The 25,956-nt window shown below is 44.4% G+C and overlaps 1 protein-coding gene across 1 annotated transcript in view; it reads right to left on the reverse strand.

The window, feature by feature from the left end:
• The window catches only part of LOC126281889 (uncharacterized), a 1,790,734-nt gene that overhangs the window by 995,289 nt on the left and 769,489 nt on the right, over nucleotides 1-25,956 (reverse strand). Inside the window, exon 2 of the mRNA XM_049981208.1 lies at nucleotides 3,918-3,999. Coding sequence (XP_049837165.1) covers nucleotides 3,918-3,960 — 43 coding nt within the window. The 5' untranslated portion in view covers nucleotides 3,961-3,999. The remainder of the gene's footprint in view (nucleotides 1-3,917; nucleotides 4,000-25,956) is intronic.

Raw genomic sequence — 25,956 nt, forward strand, 5'->3', positions numbered from 1 at the left:
TGTTATTGTGTTTGGGTGTTTTTTATTCACTAGAAAGTTTTCAATAACAGATCTGAATGTAGTTCAAGCGTATTTGTCTCTAAAATTGATTGCATTCTGGAATTCGTATTCTTCGATGTGCGAATTTCAAGATCAAAACGAGTATCAGCTGGAAATCTTTTTAACAAATAAAGGAAAATTTCATAGAAAATTACTTGAAATAGCAGTCGTGTTGTGGAAGAGACCTTAAAAATTGCTTCATTGTGCCTAAGTTGTTATATAGTGGTGGAAGCAATATTTTTTTGTGATCTTGCAAGTGGTTCATGTAAGATGATTTTCGTCCCAGCTACAAAATGACTTCAGTCTGGCCAAATATTTCAAATTTATTGCTTTCAATTTGTCCATCTACTAAACTCTCACAAACAACCAGGCCATGTTCATGCACCCAACTTTCTCTCCTAATAAATCTCCTATAAGTAAAAATAAAATTAACTTTATTTCATTTTGAAAAAAAAACTCTAAGTGATAGAAGAAAACTAAAAACAGTTTTGAAATCAACATAAAACAGTTAAATAGGTTCTGCGATATGATGTAATAAGTTTGAAGCTGTTTTGCAAATCAAAAAATAAAATTCCTGATTTATCCAAGATAATGGTAGTTCAGCTCTGTGGTTGTGGGTTAAATTACTTAAAGAATTACAGCAAACAGGCATTTTCTTGGCAGCTTTATTTATGCCAAGACGCATTTCGGTTTCTTCTTTCAGTTGGCGTAGTAAATTAATATCATCATGAATACATCATTTTAATCGACTATATTTTGACAGTAACACAGTACCTGTGTTCAAGAAAAACGTTGTGTTGATGGAAATATGTTATGCCAACTGAACATGAGTGAAAACATGAAAACGTCATGGCGTAAAATGAAACCTCATTGGATGGGTTAATTGCTGTGTTTCTTCGAGTAATGAATACAAGTGGAAGTAGCAGCTAATATATTGCCGCGTGTTTGCAAGGCAGAAGACCTGTTGAAAGGAGCTGAATGCATATTTAAAGTGAATACGATTTATGGAGAAACAAAGCAAATACTAAAATGACAAAGAATGGCAGGAATGAAAATAACAACTTATCTGGCACCCGGCAGAGAGACAGATGTGCTGGGAGACGTGAAACAATTCTTCTGTCTGCCCAGCAGGATTACCCAGGATAGCCGAAGTAGGCAAGTTATTAGGAGTATTAGGGCACAGATCAATTAAGCTGTTTTTTTTTCCAATGAAGTAGCTTTGCTTCTGCCACATATTGACATGGAAATGAGGCAGAAGTTCTTGTAGCTCTAGAGCATTCTGCATCAACGCCATCCACCGTCAGCCAATTGGGATCAAACACCGCATTAGGAGCACACTTTCAGTTAACAATAACTCCACGCTGCTTGTGTGCTTCGGGCGCCCATCATCACGACACGTACATGACCCAGAACGCTGGCGCTTAGTCGGCTAACAGCCGAAAGCAACCCCGAAAGTGCCTGGCTGCACTCACCAGTGTGGGCGCGTCACCTGAAATGTTCAGAGATGAGGCCACGTCGGAACGACAGTGTGCTTACAAGCTACTGGGCCCGTCTTTGGCAGTTTTTGTACTTAAACTTGTGACCTATGAAAATATAATGCTTTGATATAAAAGCTGCTTTAAAAGCCCTGCGTATTTAACTTGCTACCAAAGAACATATAATGCCTTGATGTAAAAGCTGCTTTAAGAGCCCTGTGAAACGCGTCCTTTTGGTGCCTGTTTTTGTACGAAAATGTCGAGGAACAAACAGTAGGCGGATAAAAGTGTGACCTCTGTTTCGTCTTAGGTTATTACACAGAATTTTGGTGGTTTCAACGTTATTTCAGCTTAAATTATTACAAGCAAGTCAGTGTTTGTTAATTCCTTGTCCAAACACGTTTCATCGCTTTTTGCGACATCTTCAGTGACTTTCAACTTAGTTATTTACAGATGTGTTATTGTTAGGTGTCAAAAGTTCTCGTAGGTTTAAACATGTAGGGTGAACCAGAACTCCACCGACAAACTTCCAGAGCTGCTAGTATGGACCAAAACAAGAAAAATAAATGTAGTAATCATGGGATCTAAACTGCATACCTTAAGAGTAATGAAAACTTAGTCATCTTCGATACTGCGAGACATATCTTCTTCTACTGCGACTCTTTACTTTCCATAATTTCGGAGAAGATACTTTGTACGAAAAAAAAAAAAAACTATCAAACACAGGCTCTCAAATGCCCACTGCATAGCTACAAGCTTTTGTTCAGTAGAAGAGATGTATTTCATAGCAACCAAGATGAAGAAATGATCATGACTCTTTAAGACGGGCTTCTTAGACCCCGTCTTCGCTGGAATTTTCTTCTTGTTTTTTGGTTCTTACCACCAGCTCTCAAAATATGGAAAGCAAAGAACTTGTGGTAGAATAGACGTATGTAACACTAGTGAAGGTCAACAAATGCCTACAACTCTTATGCTATGAATTTTAGAGGCCATGTTTACTAGACATTCTTTTCTTGTTTGGTCCATATTACCACCTTTGAAAGTTTGTCGGTGGAGTTGTGGCTCACCCTGTATGTCGACACGAGTTACATGAGACACGAAATATTCTATGTTCATGCTATGACGAGAATTAGGCCATTTTAGACTAAAAATCACGTTATTTAGCATTTTATCTACAATTTTTGAGACTGTAGGTTAATTTTCCCTTTATTTTCGATGTGTTAATATACTTATTTCATTTGTTAATCGAAATTTTTGTGGGTAAACACGTGTTTTTATTTATACAGCATAAAAACGCAGCGTTTCAGTCGCCATGTAGCGTGTTATTGCAGTTGTATTAATTGATTACTTATGCATTTAATTGAAGAATGCCACAACGAAACAAATAAACATTATACAGTCTTAATAATACGTTAAATGACGCCTGAAACGTTGGCATGTTATCTACATTTTTTAAGTCTGTAGGCTAGTTTCCCGTTATTTTCATTGTATTAAGACACTTATTTTCTTTGTTAATGGAGGTTTTGATGGTTAGTCATATTTTTGTTATATCACCTCAAAACGCAAGGTTTCAGTCTCCATCTAGCGTGTTATTGCAGCTGTATTAATTTATTTAGCTGTGTATTTATTTGAAGAATGCCACAACGAAACAAATAAATACGATAAAGTCTCAATAGCACGTTAGATGACGTCTGAAGCGTTGTGTTTTTTGGAAAAATCAATAAAAATACTTGTGTAACCATCAAAAGTTCCGTTAACAGAGGAAATAAGTGTCTTAATACGCAAAAAATAGCTAGAAAGAAGATTACAGGATCAAAAATTGTAAATAAAATTATAAATAACGCAATGTCCCGTTTGAAATTGATTAAAATGGAAAGGAGAATGATTTTGCAGGTGACAGTCTGTAAAATGTGTGGTTCGTGTAAGGCTACCAGCACAAAACAGCTTCAAGTAAGGTGTGTAGAAAAGTATGGAAATATTTGCGTGTGTCCTTAAGTATATGTAAACCAGCGATAAATCATTTGACACCTGATTGCCATACCTATACATTTATAAACGCCTTTAAGCTATAGTCTCAACAATAAAAAGAGTCCATTTGAAGCCAGAAAAAGAAACGCTGAAACATGTCTGAATAAACGGAAACAAACGGTCTTCAGTAAGGCACAATCACTCTGCAATGTTTTTCAGCAAACACGGAAAGGAAGAGAAGCATCAACATCTAACAGACGATTATTAAGTTATTACTTGTAGGTATCGGATGAGGGAGTAGCACTGTGCCAAAATGAGGCTATTTACCACCATACAGTGTGAGCTGTTGCTGCGTGTGGTGGACCAAGGCAGAGTGTTGTTGACAGGTAGGGGGCAGCTGTGCTCTGCTCTGCTCAGGCTGCTGTTTCTACTCACTGTCTGCTCGCTGCGCGATGCCCCGCTTGTCTCCTTTACCCATGGCGACGGCGATGTCGATGGGGACAGCTCACAGCATTCCCTGCAACAACAACCAATCTTCCTGTTAGTACGTCACAGGCAAATAAATAAATAAATAAATAAAATCACAGGGACAAGGTCATTTTATTGACAGGTGAGGTGACAGACAGTTCATCGTTGTATTATTGTACTATAACGAATTCATACCAAATGAAACACGCGTCGCAGGGAAGGGTGCCCAAGAAACAGCATGAGTGCATATTGTACACATGAAAACGATGACAACAGTACCGAACGGTATCCTGTGATACGTTGTCCCAAGCATCTAGCGCCTTGAGCCGTGCTGCTGCTCGCGTTGGTGTTGTTTGCACGTATCCGTCCTCTATTGGAGACCAGACTGTATCGTTTAGTTGACGTGGTTATGGTTGTTTGTCTTCTTCTCGTGTTGACTGGCGCCACTTGGTTTCGCAAGCGCTGCCTTTCCGCTACTGGCAGCGGCGGCGGTTATCGATGTGTAGTAACTGTTGTCCTACCTTTAGGGCGATGTTGTTGTTCTTCCGCGTCGGGTCACTGGCAGGTCGTTAGGGGGACTAAGAAGGGGCCAGGGATGCGTAGTGAGAGAACATGCCGGGACTGCTGGCAGCGCGCATGGACTGCCGGGTCGAAAGCCTGTGGTCACGAGGTTGCACGACCTCGTCGTAAACCGGATCCTGCAATCTTTGAGTTCAGTACATTTGGATTCAAGTAACGAAACCTCCACCACCGTGAGATCTATGCGATTCTCCATTGACTTGGGCTCGTGTTGCTGCTCGTAGTGTCGCCAAGGTGAAGAGCAGCTAGTGAAGTTCTTGGGGAAGGCGGATCTGATTAGCTTTTTTGGACTTCTAATTACTATTTATTGCGTTCAGTTTTCTTGCCTCGTGGCCGTTAACGCCCCAGTTACCAGCCCTGGGGGCTAGTGTATGTAACAGCAGTGTACGTTTCCTCGCCTTGCCGCTGCTGTCCGGTGAGGCGTGTAGTTTTGACAGCTTTCTTGATTGCGGGTTGGTTGGCGATTCTTCTACCCTGGTGGTAGTGATTCCTTTCTCGTTCCAGGCGCTCTGAGCACAGTATTCTGCGGGCGGAGTCCAGACCGCCGCTTCCGGCTTTGCCGTATTTTTACATCTTTGCATTTGGTTTATTGGACGTCAGGTAGCCTCAGCAAGATTATCATTAGCCATTCGTTTAGACTGCCACTAGTCTGAGTTACCATCTTGTGAAGTGAATGTAAATCTTGGCTGCCTATCTTTTTTAACGGACGTACTCAGAGGTCGATTCCTGTCACTGTCTGTGACTGGCCCTTGTGTTCAATTATTTTATTTGCTGTTTTGTTGAATGTTTCTAAATTTACTATTTAATTTCCATTCTTGGCGTTACAGCAGATTTATATGATTGTGCTACCAAGTTTACCGTCATTTTGTCTCACCTGTTTGGTTGCCTGTACTTTTAAATTATCCTTTGCTATTGCATTGCTGTTTTACAGTGTGTTCGTTAAGTATTTTATAATAGCCGTACTTGGCGTTAAAGGCCTTTAGCCATGACTGTGGTTACTTGCCTTAAATTTCTAATTGGGATCACATTGTCTTGTTTTTAAAACATTATTTGCTGTGTCCGTATTTTATGCTGATTTGGTAAACTGTAATGCACTGAAAGCACTATTAATTACGCAGTTGTTTATTCCTTCATGAATCACGTGTGATATCTTTATTTATTGCTGAGTCTGGAATTACCGTTTTAAAACAAATATGTGTAATTGCGCCGGCCGCTGTGGCCGTGCGGTTCTAGGGGCTGCAGTCCGGAACCGCGGGACTGCTACGGTCGCAGGTTCGAATCCTGCCTCGGGCATGGATGTGTGTGATGTTCTTAGGTTAGTTAGGTTTAAGTAGTTCTAAGTTCTAGGGGACTGATGACCTGAGATGTTAAGTCCCATAGTACCCAGAGCCATTTGAAACAATCATTCTTGCAGGCTCTGGAGAACGAGTAACTTTCCGCTTCACCGTGTCCCATTCGTGTCCGATTCGCGAGAGATCTGGTGGTGGTCTTGCTAGCCAGGACAGCGGCACACCACGAAGAGCACACTGCGTAGCAGCAGCCATAGGTGGTCGTGTTGTCCTGCTGAAAAAGAATATCCTCTTCCTGTCGAAGAAATGGGAGTAGCGCGGGGACCAAAGTCTGTGTAGTGTGGTGGGCACTGCTTACAGTACCCTGAAGAAACACCAATGTGCTCGCCAGTTGTAACTAGTCGTCTCCCACACCGTCAGGCTTGGGGTGCGACCTGTGTGTCGCGGCCAATTGCACTCTGCAACAGGCAGATCACCAGATGTGCGGTATACACGAGTACGTCCATCACTCGCATTCAGACAGAACCTTCTTTCATCACTGAAGTCAACAGAGCGCCATTCCACTCTCCCGCCAACTCTTTCACGCCACCAGAGCAGCCACGCTTGGCGGTGTTGTACTGTCAGTGGTAACATAACCAACGTGACCTTAATCCTGCTGTAAGAAGACGCTTCCCAATGAACCCTGGTAACACAGTATGTACAACATGTGCCCTGGATGATGTTCGGTCGGCCTCCGTTGCTCGCACAGTGTGCCGATCTAACGTAGTAAGTGGACGTTCATAACCAGGTCAGTAGGTATGGGAATGGTCTAGAGGCCACTGTTCAAAGCAGTAACCAACCACCGCCAGGTGTCCGAAACGTTTAGCAGCCCGTCGATACATCAATTCAGTTTCCCACAATGCTACCCCGCTCAGGTGGCCGGAGGCGTTTAACAGGAACATGTACTCATCAGTGGGGGATGGCTGTAGCCTAGAATGATTGTGTCGAACACTGTCCACCTCTAAACTCAGCACAGTTACTGCCTGCAGAGTCGGAGGGCGCACAAACAGGCCTGCTCAGCCTTCTTTTCCGGCAATATACATCTCTATCCGATGAGAAATTTAATAATTTATGGTTTAAAATGTTTGTATGAAGATAGTGGAATGTCACTTTGATATACTTGTAAGTTCTTTTAATCCTCTTGACAAGCTTTTCGACGTCATTATTTTACCAAGCGGGGTATTTTTTTGAACCCAGTACAGTTTTAGTCAATTTCAATGAAATCTGCCAACAATCGTGTAACTTAAGATGTAATTTTATTTTATTTGGAGCATAAAAACAGCTATGGAATGGGTAGCATAGCAGGAAATAATCATGGACAGCAAACCACAGTATTTACAGGTCGAGTACACAATTAAAACCACTTCACTTGATAACACTGTATAATGGCAAGGAACACAACATGGACGCAGTACACTTGATGATAAGTAAAAACCTGGGAGGAGCTGCCAGGGTTGGGGGACAAGGTGGAAGGGAAAAAGAGGTGAGAAGGAGGGGAGAGAATGGGGGAGGGATGAGGCGGGAGGCGCGCCAAAGTCTGGGGAGGGAAGGATGGGAGAGGAAAACAGCCGAGGAGGGGCTGCAGAGACTTAGGGCTACCAGTTTCAGCATTTCATTGCGTCATCTTAAGGCCCCATATGCACCTTCCCAAATGAACGAAAATTTGATACACAGCCATAAATCACTGAATGTCGTGAATTCAGTCGTTACACTAGTGCTTCATTCGAAGACTTGATGACAACTGGATCCAACAAGTCTTCGAATGAAGACCACTGTAACCATTGAATTCATGACATCCAGAGATTTGTGGCTGTTGTCGCATTTTCGTTAATTTCGAGAGGTGCATATGGGGCCTGAAGAAGGAACAATGAAATGCCGAAACTGGAAGCCTTCCAAATGAAATAAAATAACGTCTTAAGTTACACGGCTGTTGGTGAATTTCATTGACGTTGACAGTTACTTAGTCATCCGATGTCCCTTGTTCACAACGGACCAACAGAGATCCAATACAGTTTTTTGATTCGATGTAATATTTGTTTATAGATTCCGTTATTTCGAAGGAATAGCTTTATTTAGTACTGAAATACAGTTTTTCAATTTATTAAAAGTACTTAATGTGAACGTAGGTGCGGAGTACAATACATACGTATGCAATTTGTCTGGTTCAGGTGAGCTATTACTTATCTTCAAAATAATAAATAGCATTTCTGAACTGTGAAATTTAAAATTTTCCCGTCGAATTAAAATTTTGGAAGAGATTTATGGAATACAGCCGGTCATCGTAAACTTCACTCCACGATATTTGACTGTACACCTGCCAGTCATCTTCAGGTGAGCCATCGCAAACTGACGATGCTTTTTTTCCCTTTATCGTGTATTGTATTTTTAATTCCCCATTCCGGGTGGGCAGGCAGCAGCATAGGCGCTCATCTTCAGCCGAGAGACGTTACAAGTAGACAAGAAGACATTTAAAACAATATAAAGAAGAAAAAATGGCGGAACATAGAAAAAAAGGCGGAACATAAGAGAAGAAAGCATACAAAGTGCGGCGACTGTAAAACGGAGATAAAAACCTAAAAAAATATCGTACACAAAAAAACACATACCGTAAGTATATGAAGATGGTATCTGTTCCCAAAAGAACAGATACCATTGATGACCTTGCAGCTCCTCTTGAATGAAATATTTAAGTCGAAACCCTTAGCTGCCGCCAGGTGCTGTTGATGTATATGCTGTCAGCAGCTAAGGGTTTCGATTTAATTATCATTACATACTGTAAGGATTAAAAGGCACCAAGCAAAGAACAGGTGGAGCATAAAAACAGCTATGCAACGGGTGGCATAGCAGGAAATAATCATGGACAGGAAACTACAGTATTTACAGGTCGAGTACACAATTAAAACCACATCACTTGATAACACTGTATAATGGCAAGGAACCACAACATGGACGCAGCACACTTGATGATGAGTAAAAACCTGGGAGGAGCTGCCATGGGTGGGGGACAAGGTAGAAGGGAAAAGGAGGTGAGAAGGAGAGGAGAGAAAGGGGGATGAGGCGGGAGGCGCACCAAAGGCTGGGGAGGGAAGGATGGGAGAGGAAAAGAGCCGAGGAGGGGGTGAAGAGACTCAGGGGGGGATGGAGGAAAGTCTGCTCTGGGATAAGGAGAAGAGAGGGGGAGGGACAAGGCCAGGCTGCAGTTGGTAGGAAGGGTAGATGTCATGGTGTTCAACAACCAGGAGGGGGAAGTGATGGATATAGCCCTGATGAAGGACATGGAGGGTGTGGAGGTGGAGAGAGGGAGGGATCCAGTGATAGAGGTGCAGAAATGGGCAGGTGGTGACGAAGATGGAGTAAACTAGAGGGACTGGGAGATCAAGCCTGCAGACAGTGTAAAGGATGCAAAGATGTTGGAGGAAAAGGAGGAGATGGGGGAAGGGGATGAGGTCATGCAGGAGTCATGTCAGGGAAGGAAGGCAGATACGGAAAGCAAAGCAGAGTACGTGACGTTCTAAGAAAAGTGAGGGGGAGCAGAGATGCTGGCAACACTGGAATAACAGAGGATAGGATGGATGAGGGATTTGTAGGTGTGGAGGATGGTGGAAGGCTGCAATCCCCATGTCTGGCCAGACAGGAGTTTCAGGAGGCAGAGGTGGGAATGGCTTTTCTGCTCGATGGTCAGGAGATGAGGGATCCATGTGAGGTGATGGTCAAGGATGGCCAAGGTATCTCAGGGTGGGTGTGAGCTGGATGGGATGAACATAAATGGTTAGGTGGAAGTCATGGAGACGGCCTATGATGATTGCCTGGTTTCTGGAGAGGTTGATACGAGGGAACCACTGGTTACATCAAGTGGAGAAATGGTCAAGGTGGGTTTGGAGGGTACATTGGTACAGTTGAAGGGTAGGATAGGGAGCCAGGAAGGCGGTATCATCAACATATTGGGGAAGGTGGACAGGTGGGGTTGGCTTGGGCATACCTTTGGTACGAGATGGAAGTGATCCCCTATGGTAGACGAAACAGGTCCAAACGCTGTTCCAGAGGCAACGGAAAAAGCATACGAAGTTCAGAAGAACGCGAAATCCCGATGATTGGCTAAAATTTACAGATGCGCAAAATTTGGCACGCACTTCAATGCGAGATGACTTTAATAGGTTCCACAACGAAATATAGTCTCGAAATTTGGTACAAAATCCGAAGAAATTCTGGTCGTATGTAAAGTACACAAGCGGCAAGACGCAGTCAATATCTTCGCTGAGCAGTGCCGATGGTACCGTTACCGACGACTGTGTCGCTAAGCCGGAGTTATTCAACGCAGTTTTCCGAAATTCCTTCACCAGGGAAGACGAATGGAATATTCCATAATTTGAAACACGAACAGCTCCTAGCATGAGTTTCTCAGAAGCAACTCAAATCACTTTATACGGGCAAGTCTTCAGGTCCAGATTGTATACCGATTAGATTCCTTTCAGATTACGCTGATACAATAGCTCCCTACTTAGCAATCATATACAACCGCTCGCTCACTGATAGATCTGTACCTACAGATTGGAAAATTGCGCAGGTCGCACCAGTGTTCAAGGAGGATAGTAGGAGTAATCCATCGAACTACAGACCTATATCATTGACGTCGGTTTGCAGTAGGGTTTTGGAGCACATTATGAATCACCTCGAAGGGAACGATCTATTGATACGTAATCAGCATGGTTTCAGAAAACATCATTCTTGTGCAACGCAGGTAGCTCTTTATTCGCACGAAGTAATGGCCGCTATCGACAGGGGATCTCAAGTGGATTCCGTATTTCTAGATTTCCGGAAAGCTTTTGACTCCGTTCCTCACAAGCGACTTCTAATGAAGCTGCGGGCCTATGGGGTATCGTCTCAGTTGTGCGACTGGATTCGTGATTTCCTGTCAGAAGGTCGCAGTTCCTAGTAATAGACGACAAATCATCGAGTAAAATTGAAGTGATATCATGTGTTCCCCAGGAAAGCGTTCTGGGACCTCTGCTGTTCCTGATCTATCTAAATGACCTGGGTGACAATCTGAGCAGTTATCTTAGGTTGTTCGCAGATGATACTGTAATTTACCGTCTACTAAGGTCATCCGAAGACCAGTATCATTTGCAAAGCGATTTAGAAAAGATTGCTGTTTGGTGTGGCAGGTGGCAGTTGACGCTAAATAACGAAAAGTGTGAGGTGATCCACATGAGTTCCAAAAGAAATCCGCTGGAATAAGATTACTCGATAAATAGTACAATTCTCAAGGCTGTCAATTCAACTAAGTACCTGAGTGTTAAAATTACGAACAACTTCAGTTGGAAAGACCACATAGATAATATTGTAGGGAAGGCGAGCCAAAGGTTGCGTTTCATTGGCAGGACACTTACAAGATGCAACTAATCCACTAAAGAGACAGCTTACACTACACTCGTTCGTCCTCTGTTAGAATATTGCTGCGTGGTGTGGGATGCTTACCAGTTGGGATTGACGGAGGACATCGAAAGAGTGCAAAAAAAGGGCAGCTCGTTTTGTATTATCACGTAATAGGGGAGAGAGTGTGGCAGATATGATACGTGAGTTGGGATGGAAGTCATTAAAGCAAAGACGTTTTTTCTTCGCAGCGAGATCTATTTACGAAATTTCAGTCACCAATTTTCTCTTCCGAATGCGAAAATATTTTGTTGAGCCCAACCTACATAGGTAAGAATGATCATCAAAATAAAATAAGAGAAATCAGAGCTCGAACAGAGAGGTTTAGGTGTTCGTTTTTCCCGAGCGCTGTTCGGGAGTGGAGTGGTAGAGAGATTGTATGATTGTGGTTCGATGAACCCTCTACCAAGCACTTAAATGTGAATTGCAGAGTAATCATGTAGATGTAGGTGTAGATGTAGATGTACAGGAGATAGAAAAGGGAGAGGACAGAGTCCTGGGAGATGCCAGTAGTGGGATAAAAGGTATGGCAGTGTCATCGAGGGTGCCATAGGAGGGATGGCATTAGTTGAAGGTAGATGGAGGAAATTGATAGGTGGGGCGTAGGTTTGGAGTTTAAAGAGGAGACTGGGATCCCATATGTATTCACAGGCATTTTGGAGGTTGAGGGAAATAAAAATTGGGGAGCAATGGCAGTTAAGTTGGAGGGAGAAAGGTGGATGAGATAAGGAGTTGGTCTTCAGTTGAGGAGGGTCAGAAGCCACACTGGGTAAAGGGGAGAGGTGGTGTTGATTGAGATGGTGATAGTACCACAGGAGAGAATGGTTTCAAAATGATAGTAAGAGGTGATCGAAGGGGGTTTGTAGGGTTTGAAGAATAAGAGGACGTGGCAAGTGTTCCACAGGTTGGAGTAGAAGCTGGTAGAGAGGATGACATTGTATAAATTGGCAAGGACAGTCAGGAAGGAGAAGGGGCATTCTCTGAGGGAGGGGGTTGGAAGGGACACATTCGTGACCAGGGGCCATGTTGCGTTTTGACCAGAGGATAAGTTTAATGTCGTGTGCTGTGACTGTGTTTATATTGGAGGGGGCAACTGCCACAAGTACTAGAGGTTGGGAGCAAATGGAGCAACCGAGGTATTGGCATGTTCTATGACAGTGGGGAAAAGGGAGGGTAAGTGGTTGCCTTACTGGGGTTGTCGGGAAGGGAGCAGTCTTTATGGAGAAGGGGGTAATGGGGTGCAGAATGGGAACCAGTAAGGTGATGGAAGGCTGACGAGTACTTGGAGGAGTTTATAATCAGGGTGACATTAAGTTGTGTACAGTTCTGGCCCCAGTCCCGGCATTCAGTTGCTGTGATGAGGTTCCAAACATGTCACTTTGTTTGCCAGTGGTGTTGGAGTGCATCGCCGTCATGAGTGCACAGGAAAGAGGGATAGAGGTGGTGGGATTCACAGAGGAGGAGGACAGCCCACAGAGGAATAGTGGGATGGTGGGGGTGGATGGTTTTACTAGGAACATGGGCCTCCACGGCATCAGTACTGGCCTTCTGAAGGAAGGATGAGGCATGGCTGATGTCATCAGGATGGGATAGGTAAGAGGGTGGCTTGCAACCTGGGTGGCGAAGAATTCCTGGTTCTTATCCCGATTGGCACGACAGTAGTCATGGACTACCTTGGGAGGGGGTGCAGGGCGGGGAGCTGGAGGGTGATGGTAAGATGGTGAGAAGGACGGGGAGGTGGTCACTACTTGTGGGGTCAAGGATGTCAATGGCGATACACCCAAAGATGTTGGCATAGGCAATGACAACATTGGGGGTGGTGTTGCTTTCAGGACAGGTGTGCTGGGGGAGAGGAAGGTCACCTTGGATTGTGAGGAGGTACTGATGCCACTTCAGAAAGATGTAGGCTGCAGTAGGTGGTGGGAGATGAAGAAGCTTGCACAGGGTAGAGTAACATGGAGAGCTGCATCAAACCAGTCTCAGGACTGAAGACGACAACAACAACAACAACAACAACAACAACAACTAATGCCACTGCCGAAAGTTGGCATGGGAGCTGCTATGGCTCTTGATGTCGCCAGCAATCACATAGGTGGAGAAGGTGCAGTCAATGTGGGAGATGAAGTGATAGGGGATAGGAGCAGTGGTGTGGACAGGGATTGTGGCACAGGTAACTGTGAGGGAGGGAAAGAAGACGGTAAGGGCAAGGTGTTAGGTGGGATCATTCAGGAGGGGTTGTGAGCGGACAGGGATGTATTTAAGGTGGCCGATAGTGACTTCACCATGTGCTCGAGGACCAGAAGCTTCGATGAAGATTTTTTTTCGTTTATTGCGATTTCATTCCCCTGCCTGATATGGGCAGAGAGGGCTGGCAATGGCACAGCTAATAAAAGGAGAAAATTATTCATATAAAGGGGATAAAAAGGGGGACAAAGAAACAGAGCAAGGGGAGATAATGGAGGGAAAATATACGCTGACATAGAAACGTTCATGGGGGGGAGTTAAAAATTCTACGTAAAGTTAAAAAAAAAAAACAAACACAGTTGACGATTTGTAGAACACAAAAAAAGACACTGAAGTCACGTGCCTGGTTAAAAGTTCGCCACTGTATTAAAACATTCCAGAACAAAGACACCTTAAAATCACTTTAAGAGATGAAGAACACAGGACAAAGAAGTGGGGTGGCGGGTGAGAGCTGCATGTGTCGTCATCAATAGGGATTATCCAGTTAACGGCATTCGTCCTGGTCTGTGGAAAGTACTCACCGACAGGGCGCAATGTATCATCAGGGGAGACAGACTCCGGCAATCGCCACAAGAGTAATGCCAGCACACGCAGCGTCAGTAGCCAGCAGTGATTGGTCGTGGCACAAGTCAGGCGGCGTGCATCCGACTCAACGACTGAGCAAGTCGGACATTTCAGCTATAAGCGTGCACGTCAGATTGGCGCAGGCAGAGATCCACGTGCGGTGCATAGCGTTGAGGTAACCAACTGAGCTATCCAGGCACGACTCACGATCCATCATCACAGTTTCAATTCTGCCGGTACCTCGCCTCCTACCTTCCAAACTTCACAGAAGCTTTTCTGCGAACCTGCAGTACTAGCACTCCTGGTACAGCACTTGTCCGCGAAAGGCAAAGGTCCCGAGTTCGACTCTCGGTCTGGCATACAGTTTCAATGTACCAGGAAGTTTCACCTGTATGCAGCTCTTCAGATAAAATCATTAGGGGACAAAGTCACGCAGGGATAGTCATAGAATCCCGCTAGGTAATGCGTAGGACAATTTATGCTGGCTGAAAGTTATGTTTGTTAGAAGCCAATAACAAATCAAATAACGATGAGAAAGGAAAGCTCTGCCACGCCCCCACAGTTGCGGTGATGTTACAGCTGTCCCACGGCAACCTCTGCGTGGAGTGATTTTGGAGCGTGGTGCCGGCAAGTGTTCTGACGCGTTAACCAGTCCTGTACCGCCACACGCTTGCAGCTGTCTGTCTGTCCCTCCCTCAAGAGCCACCAGGCCGCTCACAGCGGCCGACAGCGCTGGTAAATATTTGCGGACAGGCGTCAGTCGGCGGTGACATCAAACGCCGCGTCCGCAGGGCTGGCTTTAGATTGCCGTGTTCAGCTCCGCAGGCTGTGTGGTTACGTCAAATTGCCGTCATACACTCTGCCTGGCCGGCGATAAAGCGGTTATCGAGGTGGAGCTCAAGTCTCGTGCGTCGTTAGTTGATTGTGGTTCACTGAGCGATTTTATTGCCAACACAGGGAAGGTACTTGGAGACGATATTGAGCATCCATTAACATACTTAATTGTAACACTTTTTAAATGTGAGTATATACTTCACGGAGTTCTTCCACGTCAGTATTGTATTCACACTCGAGCTTTCGATGACTTCCTCCTTCGACAACGGCAGGAAAATTTTATGTAGCGAGTGCATGCATAATTAATACGCTGATATATCTTGATACAAATATTTCCCCTCCAAAAGTAATTTTTCGCACGATTCCAAACGAGTGACCTGTTGTAAAGGAAAAGGACTAAGAGACGAAGGGCAGTATAATTTTTTGTCCGAGCTTTTCGTTCTTGTTCTTTCGTACTTATTCTTCTGTACTTCTTCTTCCGTTCTTCTTCTTCCCTCTTGGCTCTTTTATACTCGTATATTTTATATCATCCATCTTTCCCTGTAACTTACTTCTGTTAGGCTGGTGCATAACTTCTTAGCAAGTTTCCGTTAGTTTAATAAACACAATGGATACGCATGAAAAGAGACTTCAGTCATGAATAACATAATGTTCTTTACCATTTACAACAGTCCGCCAAAGCTGTGGTAACCTTTTGATTCCACGACTGTAGAAATCAAGTGGTTTTAAGGTGAAGAACTCGCCATGCTCGGAGTGCATTTTCATCTGGAAAGGAAATTCCTTGAAGGTTGTTCGATAGACAGCAGGAAAGGTTAAAATATGAGTGTGCAAGATCAGGTGAATCTGGCGGGTGTGGAATGACTTCCCAAACCATGTGTGGTGTAGCGGTTTTTGTCAGTCTAGCAGAATGCGGGCTGGCGTTATCGTGGCGTGGCATAGCATCACCCCGGTCGTTTATCTTTGATTGAGTCTGAAAGACGTCACAGTTATTGACCATAAACGTCAGTGGTGATGGATACACCCCGAGGAAGCAATTTGTAATACACCATACCGGTAGTCACTGTTCCACCAGGTGCACAACATTATCTTTTGCAGGTCTCTGTACGGGGTGTTACTGCTTTGTCTGGGCTCAACCATTTCTTTGTTTCCTTTATGTTAGCATGAAGATATCATTTCTCGTGACCACTCACGAGGCAGGATAGGAATAGTTGGTGCAGTCCACGAACCAGTTGGTGACTGGGAAACAGTGCTGTTTAAATGTTCGCACGCTGATTTTTGTGACTTTGCCTTAAAGCATGCAGTACCCATACAACCGATGTTTGAACCTTCCCCATTGCATTCAAATGTCGCACTATGGTGGAATGATGACAGTTCATAACATCCGCCAGTTCTCGAGTACACTGGCATGGATCATTGTGGATTAATGCGTTTAAACGGCCATCATCAAATCCCGATGTTCTTCCTAAGTGTGGAGTCATTAACGGCAAAACCATCCTCCTAAAAACGAGAAAATCATTTTCTTTCCGTGCTCTGTCCAATGGCATTATCCCCACACATGGTGCAAACGTTGTTGTGACAGTAGAAAATTTTAATTTTTACTCTTGCTTTTGTGACCATAATAAGAGTCCAGGCTCCATAGGCAAACAGCCAGCCGACATTAAGAAATAGTCCACCAGGACGTACGGACAAGATTAGCGGCGGAGGCTGCCAAGAATGGCTTGTTGATCAAATAACTTAGTGTTTGACTTCCTGCCAGAGGAAGCAGCACGAATCAAACTTGCGAAATGGAAGACGCAAACACCAGGGCGATAATACAGCAAGAAAGAGTGTCAGTCATGTGCGGAAAAGACTCGTGTGGATTCAAATTAAGTTGTGAGCAGCTAGAAACGAAAGTGACGTGTGGAACCGAAGGCATTCTTGCCCAAGCCTACCAATTAGGAACGAGAGTGTCGTGTGGAACCATAGGCGTTCTTGTACAATCCAATCACTTAGAAATGAAAGGGTCGTGTGAAACAAATTAACTCGTGTGCACCCAAGGACATGAGAAACGAAATGAAAGGCCAGGCAGCGGAATAGCTACAGGGAGAGATTCAGATGTACATTCAGAGACAGTACCGGCAGTTTGGAGATTCCGCAGCGAGACGCCAGCGGGGCCGAGTAGGCCCGTAGCAGCTGATACAGCTGATAAAGACTTCAACTACGAGAAGACGGTGATAGACTCTGGTGGACACTCAGGAACTGCAGGCCAAGTAGGATTTTTAGAGTTTCATTGGAACAGTGTTGAACAGAGGCTGTCAGTCTCTGTCTCAATTACTTGGGGAGATTTCAGTGATAACAATTGTCTTTTAAGTAGCAAGTCCGAATAGATAGACTTAATCTTACTAAGGGGTTTATGGTCCAACACCTCACAAAGTATATGTGAGAATAAACTTGATAGAAACTAACCAATCGTTTCTGCCTATTGCAATTCTGTAACCAATAGGTTATTTGCTTAAAACCAAGGATATTCCCTCCCTCTCGTCTCCGATATAAAGGCTGACAGCAATTTATAACTAACCCATTGTCGTTAACATCCCGTCTGCGCTACGCAGTTCGCACTTACTTCATTCTGGTATAGTGAGGCTGCGCTGGGACGCGACAATGTTTCTGGCTGCGTCTGCTGCTCTCACTTCTCTTCAGATCTCAGAGTTAAGAATTTGTCGGAAAGGCTCCGATTTCTCCACTTGGAACTCCATTTTCTAGCATCCACAGCTCCTCTCACTATTTTCAATTGACAAAGTGACAATATATAAACACAGATACCAACAGATAGAAACTCTGTACAACCTCTGGTTCTTTCAGCTTATCCAGATCCCATGTCCTTAAATTCCCACCTTTTTGCAGTTTCTTCAGTTTTAATCTACAGGTCATAACCAATAGATTGTAGTCAGAGTCCACAACTGCCCCTGGAAATGTCCTACAATTTAAAACCTGATTCCTAAATCTCTGTCTTACCATTATATAATCTATCTGATACCTTTTAGTATCTCCAGGATTCTTCCATGTATACAACCTTATTTTATAGAATGAGATTTTCACTCTGCAGCGGAGTGTGCGCTGATATGAAACTTCCTGGCAGATTAAAACTGTGTGCCCGACCGAGACTCGAACTCGGGACCTTTGCCTTTCGCGGGCAAGTGCTCTACCAACTGAGCTACCGAAGCACGACTCACGCCCGGTACTCACAGCTACTGGCAGAAGTAAAGCTGTGAGTACTGGGCGTGAGTCGTGCTTCGGTAGCTCAGTTTGGTAGAGCACTTGCCCGCGAAAGGCAAAGGTCCCGAGTTCGAGTCTCGGTCGGGCACACAGTTTTAATCTGCCAGGAAGTAACCTTATTTTATGATTCTTCAACCAAGTGTTAGCTATGATAGAACGACTTAAATCTAACTAACCTAAGGACATCACGCACATCCATACCCGAGGCAGCAGCAGAGGCGCGGTTCCGGATTGAAGTGCCTTGAACCGCTCGGTCACAGAGGCCGGCAGCACACAGTATCTTCGTTTGGAAGCCAAACGGTCGGATTCCTCCTTGAACCACTGACTGCCACTCTCAAGAAAGTCTCACAGGCCGCAAGATTAATGTTGTTTATCCTTTCCTCCTTAACAGGCAAGAAAACGCTGCTGATTTGTGCAAAGCGTGCTAGAGAGCCCTCCTTCACAGTCAGGTCCGTGCAGGGTGCGCTCCGGCAGGTGGGTCACGCAACAAGCGGGGACTGCCCTCGGCTTGTAGGTCACAACGGGGGGGATGGCCCGGGTGGAAAGGCCAGCGTGGCGGAGGGAGGGGGAGGGGAGGGGGAGGGAAAGGCCCAGACTGATCGAAACAGCCGCCCAGTGTGGCAGCGAGGGCCTCTCTGTTGTCTGTCTGCTCGAGAGGCGGGTCCTTGGCAGAGGAGCTGATGTGCGTGGGGAATTAATAACACCGTCTGCGTCAGTTTCTTTTCATAAATGCATAGTGTACCAAGTCAAAATTTGAAATACAGCTCTGAGAGGATATACAAATTTAAGCGTGGCGCTCATGGGCAATAGCAAGGGTTGTTTTTTTTGAAGGCCGGTTTCGCGACTTCAAAGACCACAAGTATCCCATATGAAACTGTCCGTCTCGACTTCCTGTATACCAATGTGTTTGTAAACATGTATCGTTCACAATTTCTGTTAACGCTCTGTGACGCAAGTAGCATTATACACAACGCACTCGCATGTGCATTGCTCGGATGATTCCTATAGGACAGAAATTATGTATACTGGGCGTCCCAAAGGAATGGTCAGTATTCAGGGGTAGGACAGGAGTAGAGCATTCGAAGCAAATAATTCTAGTAAACCTAACGTTTAAAACGTATATGCTAAAAACTATGAATACTACTTCGTCGTAGATACTGTGAAACAAATCTCTTTCCATATTTTGAGAGGTGGCAATGTGGACCAAAAAGAGAGAAATATGTCCAGTACAAATGGGTTCTAAAGTGCATATCTTAAGATCTACGAATACTAGCTCACTTTAGTTACAGTGAAACACATCTATTCTACTGAATAAGTGCTATAGCTCTTAGGGTATATGTTTACTAGACTTCTATGCTTCGGATTGTTGTCCCGTGATACCCCTGATATATACCATTCCTCCTGGGACACTCTGTGGTGTCTGAGAAGCACCTCCAAAGTGTGCTGAATTGTCAGCCCATGAAGGCTTGCCATGAAGAGCAAGAAAACGTGGCGTAGAATATCGTCGACGTACCTCTATGCTGCAAGTATGACACAGATGACAACCAAAGGGTAGGAAACAAAGGCCCTTCAAGGCAAGCACCCACGCATTGCAATTCCTGGCCAGGAAACTCGCAGCATCTATCCCCATCAGTCAGTCTCAGGCTGATTAACTGCTTACATGAGGGACAGAGGTGGACCAGTGACTTACTTTCTCTGTTTCTGAGGATCTTTCTCTTGAACAAATCATCCAGTTTTTATGAAGTTGAAATAATTTGTTTGTCTGTAGTCTATACTCCACATCTACGATTTCCATCCCATTTGGGTAATTCCTTTGTAGTGCGTCCTTTTTTGTCTTAGAGTGTCTGTTTGTACCCGAAAACCATTAGATGGTAAACCTGTCACTGTGACCTCGTGACTAGTCCATCGATTTTGCGGTTCCTTCCTTTTTCCCTTTTTCGTGATGCACAAGTGAACAGCGCGTTTGAAATTGTTAGCTTTGGCTGAAAGCTTCCTTTTCTTCTTCTTTTGCTAAAATCTTTTCACGATTTCGTTGCTCCTTGCTTTCAGCTGTCCACTGTGTTGCAGTGGTCTTCTTAGCTTTCACTATAATTGTGTGATTTACATCGAGGACACCAAAGGCTTTCCATTCTGTGGAAAGTAGAGCCTCCAAATTTTTTATTCTGTTCTCAACATCGGTTGAGGTATTATATGTTCTGCGTATTACCGAATCGACTTCCCGTTTCGCTGACGCAAGTTGGAACCGGTGACATGTAATGTAAGTACGTGGGCGCGTGAGAAATAGCGTACTCTAAACCCTTAGAAATGTGGAAGCACGTATTCGAAGAGTTCGCTCACATATGGAGCACCATTTCTTTCAGCACGGCAATGCCAGACCGCACACGAGTCCTGCGACATCTGGAACAATCAGATGCCTCGGGCTCATTGTCACCGTTCATGTTCATACTCCACACAGTCTCGGCTTGGCGCCATCCGATGTTCATTCCAAAACTTAAGAAATACTTTCGAGGACTTCAAAAAAAAAAAAAATGTTCAGATGTGTATGAAGTCGGTGATCATCCTTAACACTTACAAGCAGAATATGTGTAGAATGTTACACTTTGTGACGAGTTTCGGCATAAACAGTTCTCAGATCAAAATAAAACCTAAAGCATAGTCTGGCACTTAGGACTGTGATGCATAATACAGTTGTTATGGTGATACACTCTACTTATATACGCATCAGGTTTTCTTTTTAACACGTAAAGTCCATCGCCGAAAGGGGTAATAAGCAGTAATAAACCCGTTGCGCTCTAGATACATTCTGTGTGTAAACCTCTGCGGTATGCTGGTCAGTGTTACTGCATCAGTCGGTCAAAACTTTACTCGCACCATTACATTTAACTGTACAGCGAAGGTTTCAACAGCATCGATATATATAGCCACAAAACGTTTACCCTCCACATATCTGCAACAGCGTTTTTGCCAGCAATGCATCCAATCGCGAAATATTTTCTGCGAGAGACGTAGAGCAGTTTTGCGATTGATTCGGCACATTTCCATCACAGAATTCTGGTCCGGTATTGGCTGTCCGGACAAAAACTGGATGCCAGCGAATAAAGCATAGCGTGTGGCCCGCAGCCATAGAATTCATATCCAGCAAAACGTCGTTTTCCAACACCAAAAAGCTGTAGGTCGTTGGATATCTGCAAAATTTCTATAAATAAAAATGGAGGCTACACATTTCTCGCAAATGCTACCTTAGATTTAAATTACGAAGAATCCTTGGTTATACGAGAGCGTGCTGAAAAGTAATGTCTCCGAATTCTTGTATATGAAACCTCTTAAAGCTTTTAAAATGAAACAAAATTTAGTAGCATTCTACAAGTTTGTTCCTTACGTCTGCATATTTATTTCCTAGTATAGTCACCCAGGTAAAAAAATGGTTCAAACGGCTCTGAGCACTATGGGACTTAACATCTATGGTCACCAGTCCCCTAGAACTTAGAACTACTTAAACCTAACTAACCTAAGGACATCACACAACACCCAGCCATCACGAGGCAGAGAAAATCCCTGACCCCGCCGGGAATCGAACCCGGGAATCGAACCCGGGCGTGGGAAGCGAGAACGCTACCGCACGACCACGAGATGCAGGCATCACCCAGGTAACGAACACATTACTCACAGAGAGAGAACCTTATGTTGATAGTGAATGTTTGTTTAGAGGACCACAATCTTACCTCTGCTTGCATTGGTTTAATACTGTTAAAGTGAAGTTCTCGGCCACGCGAATTGGCCGCGCGGTTTGAGGCGTCACGTCACGGACTGCGCGGCCCTTCCTGCCGGAGGTTCGAGTCCTCCCTAGGGCATTGTTTTGTATGTGTGTGTGTGTGTGTGTGTTGTTCTTAGAAGAAGTTAGTTTAAGTAGTGTGTAAATCTAGGGACCGATGACCTAAGCAGGTTATCAAGATTTAAGTGAGTTTGAACGTTGTGTTATAGTCGGCACACGGGCGATGAAACACAGCATCTATTAGGTAGCGATGAACTCGCGATTTTCCCCTTCGACTATTTCACGAGCGTGTCGCGAATATCAGGAATCCGCTAAAACATCAAATCTCCGAAATCGCTGCGGCCGGAAAAGAACGGGACCAACGATGACTGAAGAGAATCATTCAGCGTGACAGAAGTGCAAACCTTACCCAAATTTCTGCAGATTTCAATGCTGGGCCATCAGTAAGTGTCAGCGTGCGAACCATTCAACGGAACAACATCGATATGAGTTGTCGAAGCTGAAGGCCCAGTCTTGCGCCCTTGATGACGGCACATCACAAAGCTTTAAGCTCCGCCTGGGGCCGTCAACACCGACATTTGTGGTAAGGTCTTATGCGACCAAACTGATGAGGTCATTGGTCCCTAAGCTTACGTACTACTTAATCTGACTTAAACTATATTACACTAAGGACAACACACTCACCCAAGCCCGAGGGAGGACTCGAACCTCCGACGAGGAGAGCCGCGTGAACCGTAGAACGGTGCCTGAGACCGCACGGCTACCCCGCGCGGCGTCAACACCGACATTGGAGTGTTGATGACTTGAAACATCTTGCCATTCGGACGGGTCTCGTTTCAAATTGTATCGAGCGGATGGACGTGTACGGGTATGGGGACAACCTCATGAATTCCATGGACCTTACACGTCAGCAGGGGACTGTTCAAGCTGGTGGAGGCTCTCTAATGGTATGGGGACTCTGCAGCTGGATTGATATGGGACCCCTGATACGTGTAGATACGACTCTGACAGGTGACACGTACGTAACCATCTTGTCTGATCACCTGCATCCAGTCATGTCCATTGTGCGTTCCGGTGGACTTCGTCACTTACAGCAGGGCAGTGCGACTCCCCAAACTTCCACAATTGCTACAGAGTGGCTCCACGAACACTCTTGAGCTTAAACACTTCTGCTGGCCACCAACCTTCCCAGACATGAACATTATTGAGCGTATCTGGGATGCCTTGCAACGTGCTGTTCAGAAGAGATCTCCACCCCCACGTACTCTTACGGATCTATGGAGAGCCCTGCAGGATTCAAGGTGTCATTTCCATCCAGCACTACTTCAGACATTAGTCGAGTTCATGCCACGTCTTGTTTCGGCACTTATAGTACTCGCCGGGGCCCTACACGATATTAGGCAGGTGTAGCAGTTTCTTTGGCTCTTCAGTATACATTGCACTCTAGACAGACGCTGTTTGTAAGCGCTAAGGATGATCTCTGCCTTTTACAAGGATCTCCTACTCTATACAGGGCCGGCCGGGGTGGCCCAGTGGTTCTAGGCGCTACAGTCTGGACCCGCAGGTTCGAATCATGCCTCGGGCATGGATGTGTGTGATGTCCTTAGTTAGGTTTAAGAAGTTCTAAGTCTAGGGGACTGACGACCTCAGCAGTGAAGTCCCATAGTGCTCAGAGCCATTTGAACCATTTGAACCGTCAACTGGTGGAATCAATTGCAGGTGGCTTATATAACAGCTTGCAGAGCAACAAAAATTTGACTTTCAATGTCCTACATAAACACTGTCCGCAGGTCGTGGTCTAGTGGCTCTCTATCGCGTGGTCCCGGGTTCGATTCCCGGACGGGTTTACGATTTTTGTGCCCGTGGACTGGGTGTTTTTGTTGTAGTCATCATTTCATCAGCATCGTCATCATCATCATCATCATCATCATCATCATCATTCGTGACAGTGGCTACACTGGATTGTGAAAAAATTGGACGGTGTAAAAATTGGGACTTTGTACGTCGCTGATGACTGGGCAGTTGAGCTTCCTACAAACCAAATATGATTATCATTACATAAACTTTCGCCGAATTCAAAATGGTGTGACAATCAGCCCACTAAATGTATAATCTTATGTCAAAGGTTTAACAGAGTAAGTCAAGTATTAAGGTTAGAAACTGCATATGTCTTCATCCAGCATAAGTGACAAGCATTATTCTACAGTTTAGAGGCGTTGCAGTCAGTCATTCAAGAGCATTCTGTGACAAAAAAAAAAAAAATAGTGTAACCACATTCAAAAGGAGCAAGTGCTCCCTGCCTCCCCCCACCCCCTCTCCACCTCCCCGTTCAGACGCCTATGCCTCTACACTGCCGGGAAAGACATGTAAAATCCTCAAGGGCAAGGCCATTTTATTGACAAGTGTTATGACGGGTACTTCATCACAGTAGGAGTATACGACAACAAATTCAGGCCAAACGGAACATATATAATGCGGGCAAGCAAGCACTTATGAGAATGTCTAGTCTGGCGGGCGAGATATTGGTTTCTCTTCACCATTTGGCCAAGCTGAAAATGGCAACGCCTATACCCAATAATGTTATGTGAAAATAAATGTTTAATATTGTTACAAAAACTCTGCCAGATTATGCGAAACGAAACCAATGGCAAAGGTTTCGAGCCTCAGCATGATAATTAGTTTCTTCAAAACCCCATGTTTCACATAATTTTAAAAACTTAGAATCTTATATTTTTGATATTTCGTTCAGTTAGTTATAAAAACATATGGTAGATTTTTCAAGAAGTTACCTCCTTCACTTTTTTAATCATAAAGTGAAAAAATAATTTTCATGCCAAAAGCTGGAAAAACGAGTTGATTAGCTTTCCTTAGGAAATAAGACGCAAAGCTATAATGACAGCAATGTATTCGACCGAGTTAGTTATGGAACTGTACGAACTTTAGCTGTGACACCGTAATTCAATAAAGGTACAGAAATTTGAAAGAGACAGTTCAGAGGCCGTTGTCTACCGTTCGTTCCGCTTGATAAACTATAGAAACTACAGCAGTTATTACGCTGAGAATTTTGCATAATGTAAACAGAGTATATCTTTTGTTATAGAAAAACTGGGGTCAATGTAAGCCTTCAGCTTACAACGATACAGATAATTTTATAGTCAAAAATAGTGCTGGATGGGCGTTGCTGCCGACAATGGAAGCAATTTTGGAGAGAGTGTTTCCTTCGCTGACCGCATGGATAGCATATAAAGATCGACATGTCTGCACTTGAAAGGGATATTCGGTCGTCACCACTCATTCGGCAAGTGTTACGCTTTGCTAAAGAATTTACTATGACTCTATTGACAGCTGTGTCCGCTTAAGGCTCGGATGGTGTTTATGACGACCGAAATGACTGTCTCTTCGGTCTAATGAGACAACGCGTGTATCTTGTGAACTTGTACAAAAGTGAACGTACTTGGACTAATACACTAATGGTCATTAAAATTGCTACACCAATAAAAAAATGCTGATTCATTGGACAAACATATTGTAGTAGAAATGACATGTGATTACATTTTCACGCAATTTGGGTGCATGTATCCTGAGAAATCAGTACCCACAACAACCACCACTGTCCGTAAAAACGGTCTTGATATGCATGGGTATTGAGTCGAACAGAGCTTGGATGGCGTGTACAGGTACAACTGCCCACGCAGCTTCAACACAACACCACATTTCATCCAGAAACGCCCGTACAGGAAAACAATATGCGGTCGTGCATTATCCTGCTGAAATGTAGGGTTTCGCAGGGATCGAATGAAGGGTAGAGCCACGTGTCGTAACACATCTGTATTGTAAAGTCCACTGTTCAAAGTGCCGTCAATGCGAACAAGAGGTGACCGACACGTGTAACTAATGGCACCCCATACCATCACGACGTGTGATACGCCAGTATGGCTATGACGAATACACGCTTCCAATGTGCGTTCACCGCGATGTCGCCAAACACGGATGCAACCAT

Source organism: Schistocerca gregaria, chromosome 1 (genome assembly GCF_023897955.1).
Source record: "Schistocerca gregaria isolate iqSchGreg1 chromosome 1, iqSchGreg1.2, whole genome shotgun sequence".
Classification (NCBI taxonomy): Eukaryota; Metazoa; Arthropoda; class Insecta; order Orthoptera; family Acrididae; genus Schistocerca; species Schistocerca gregaria.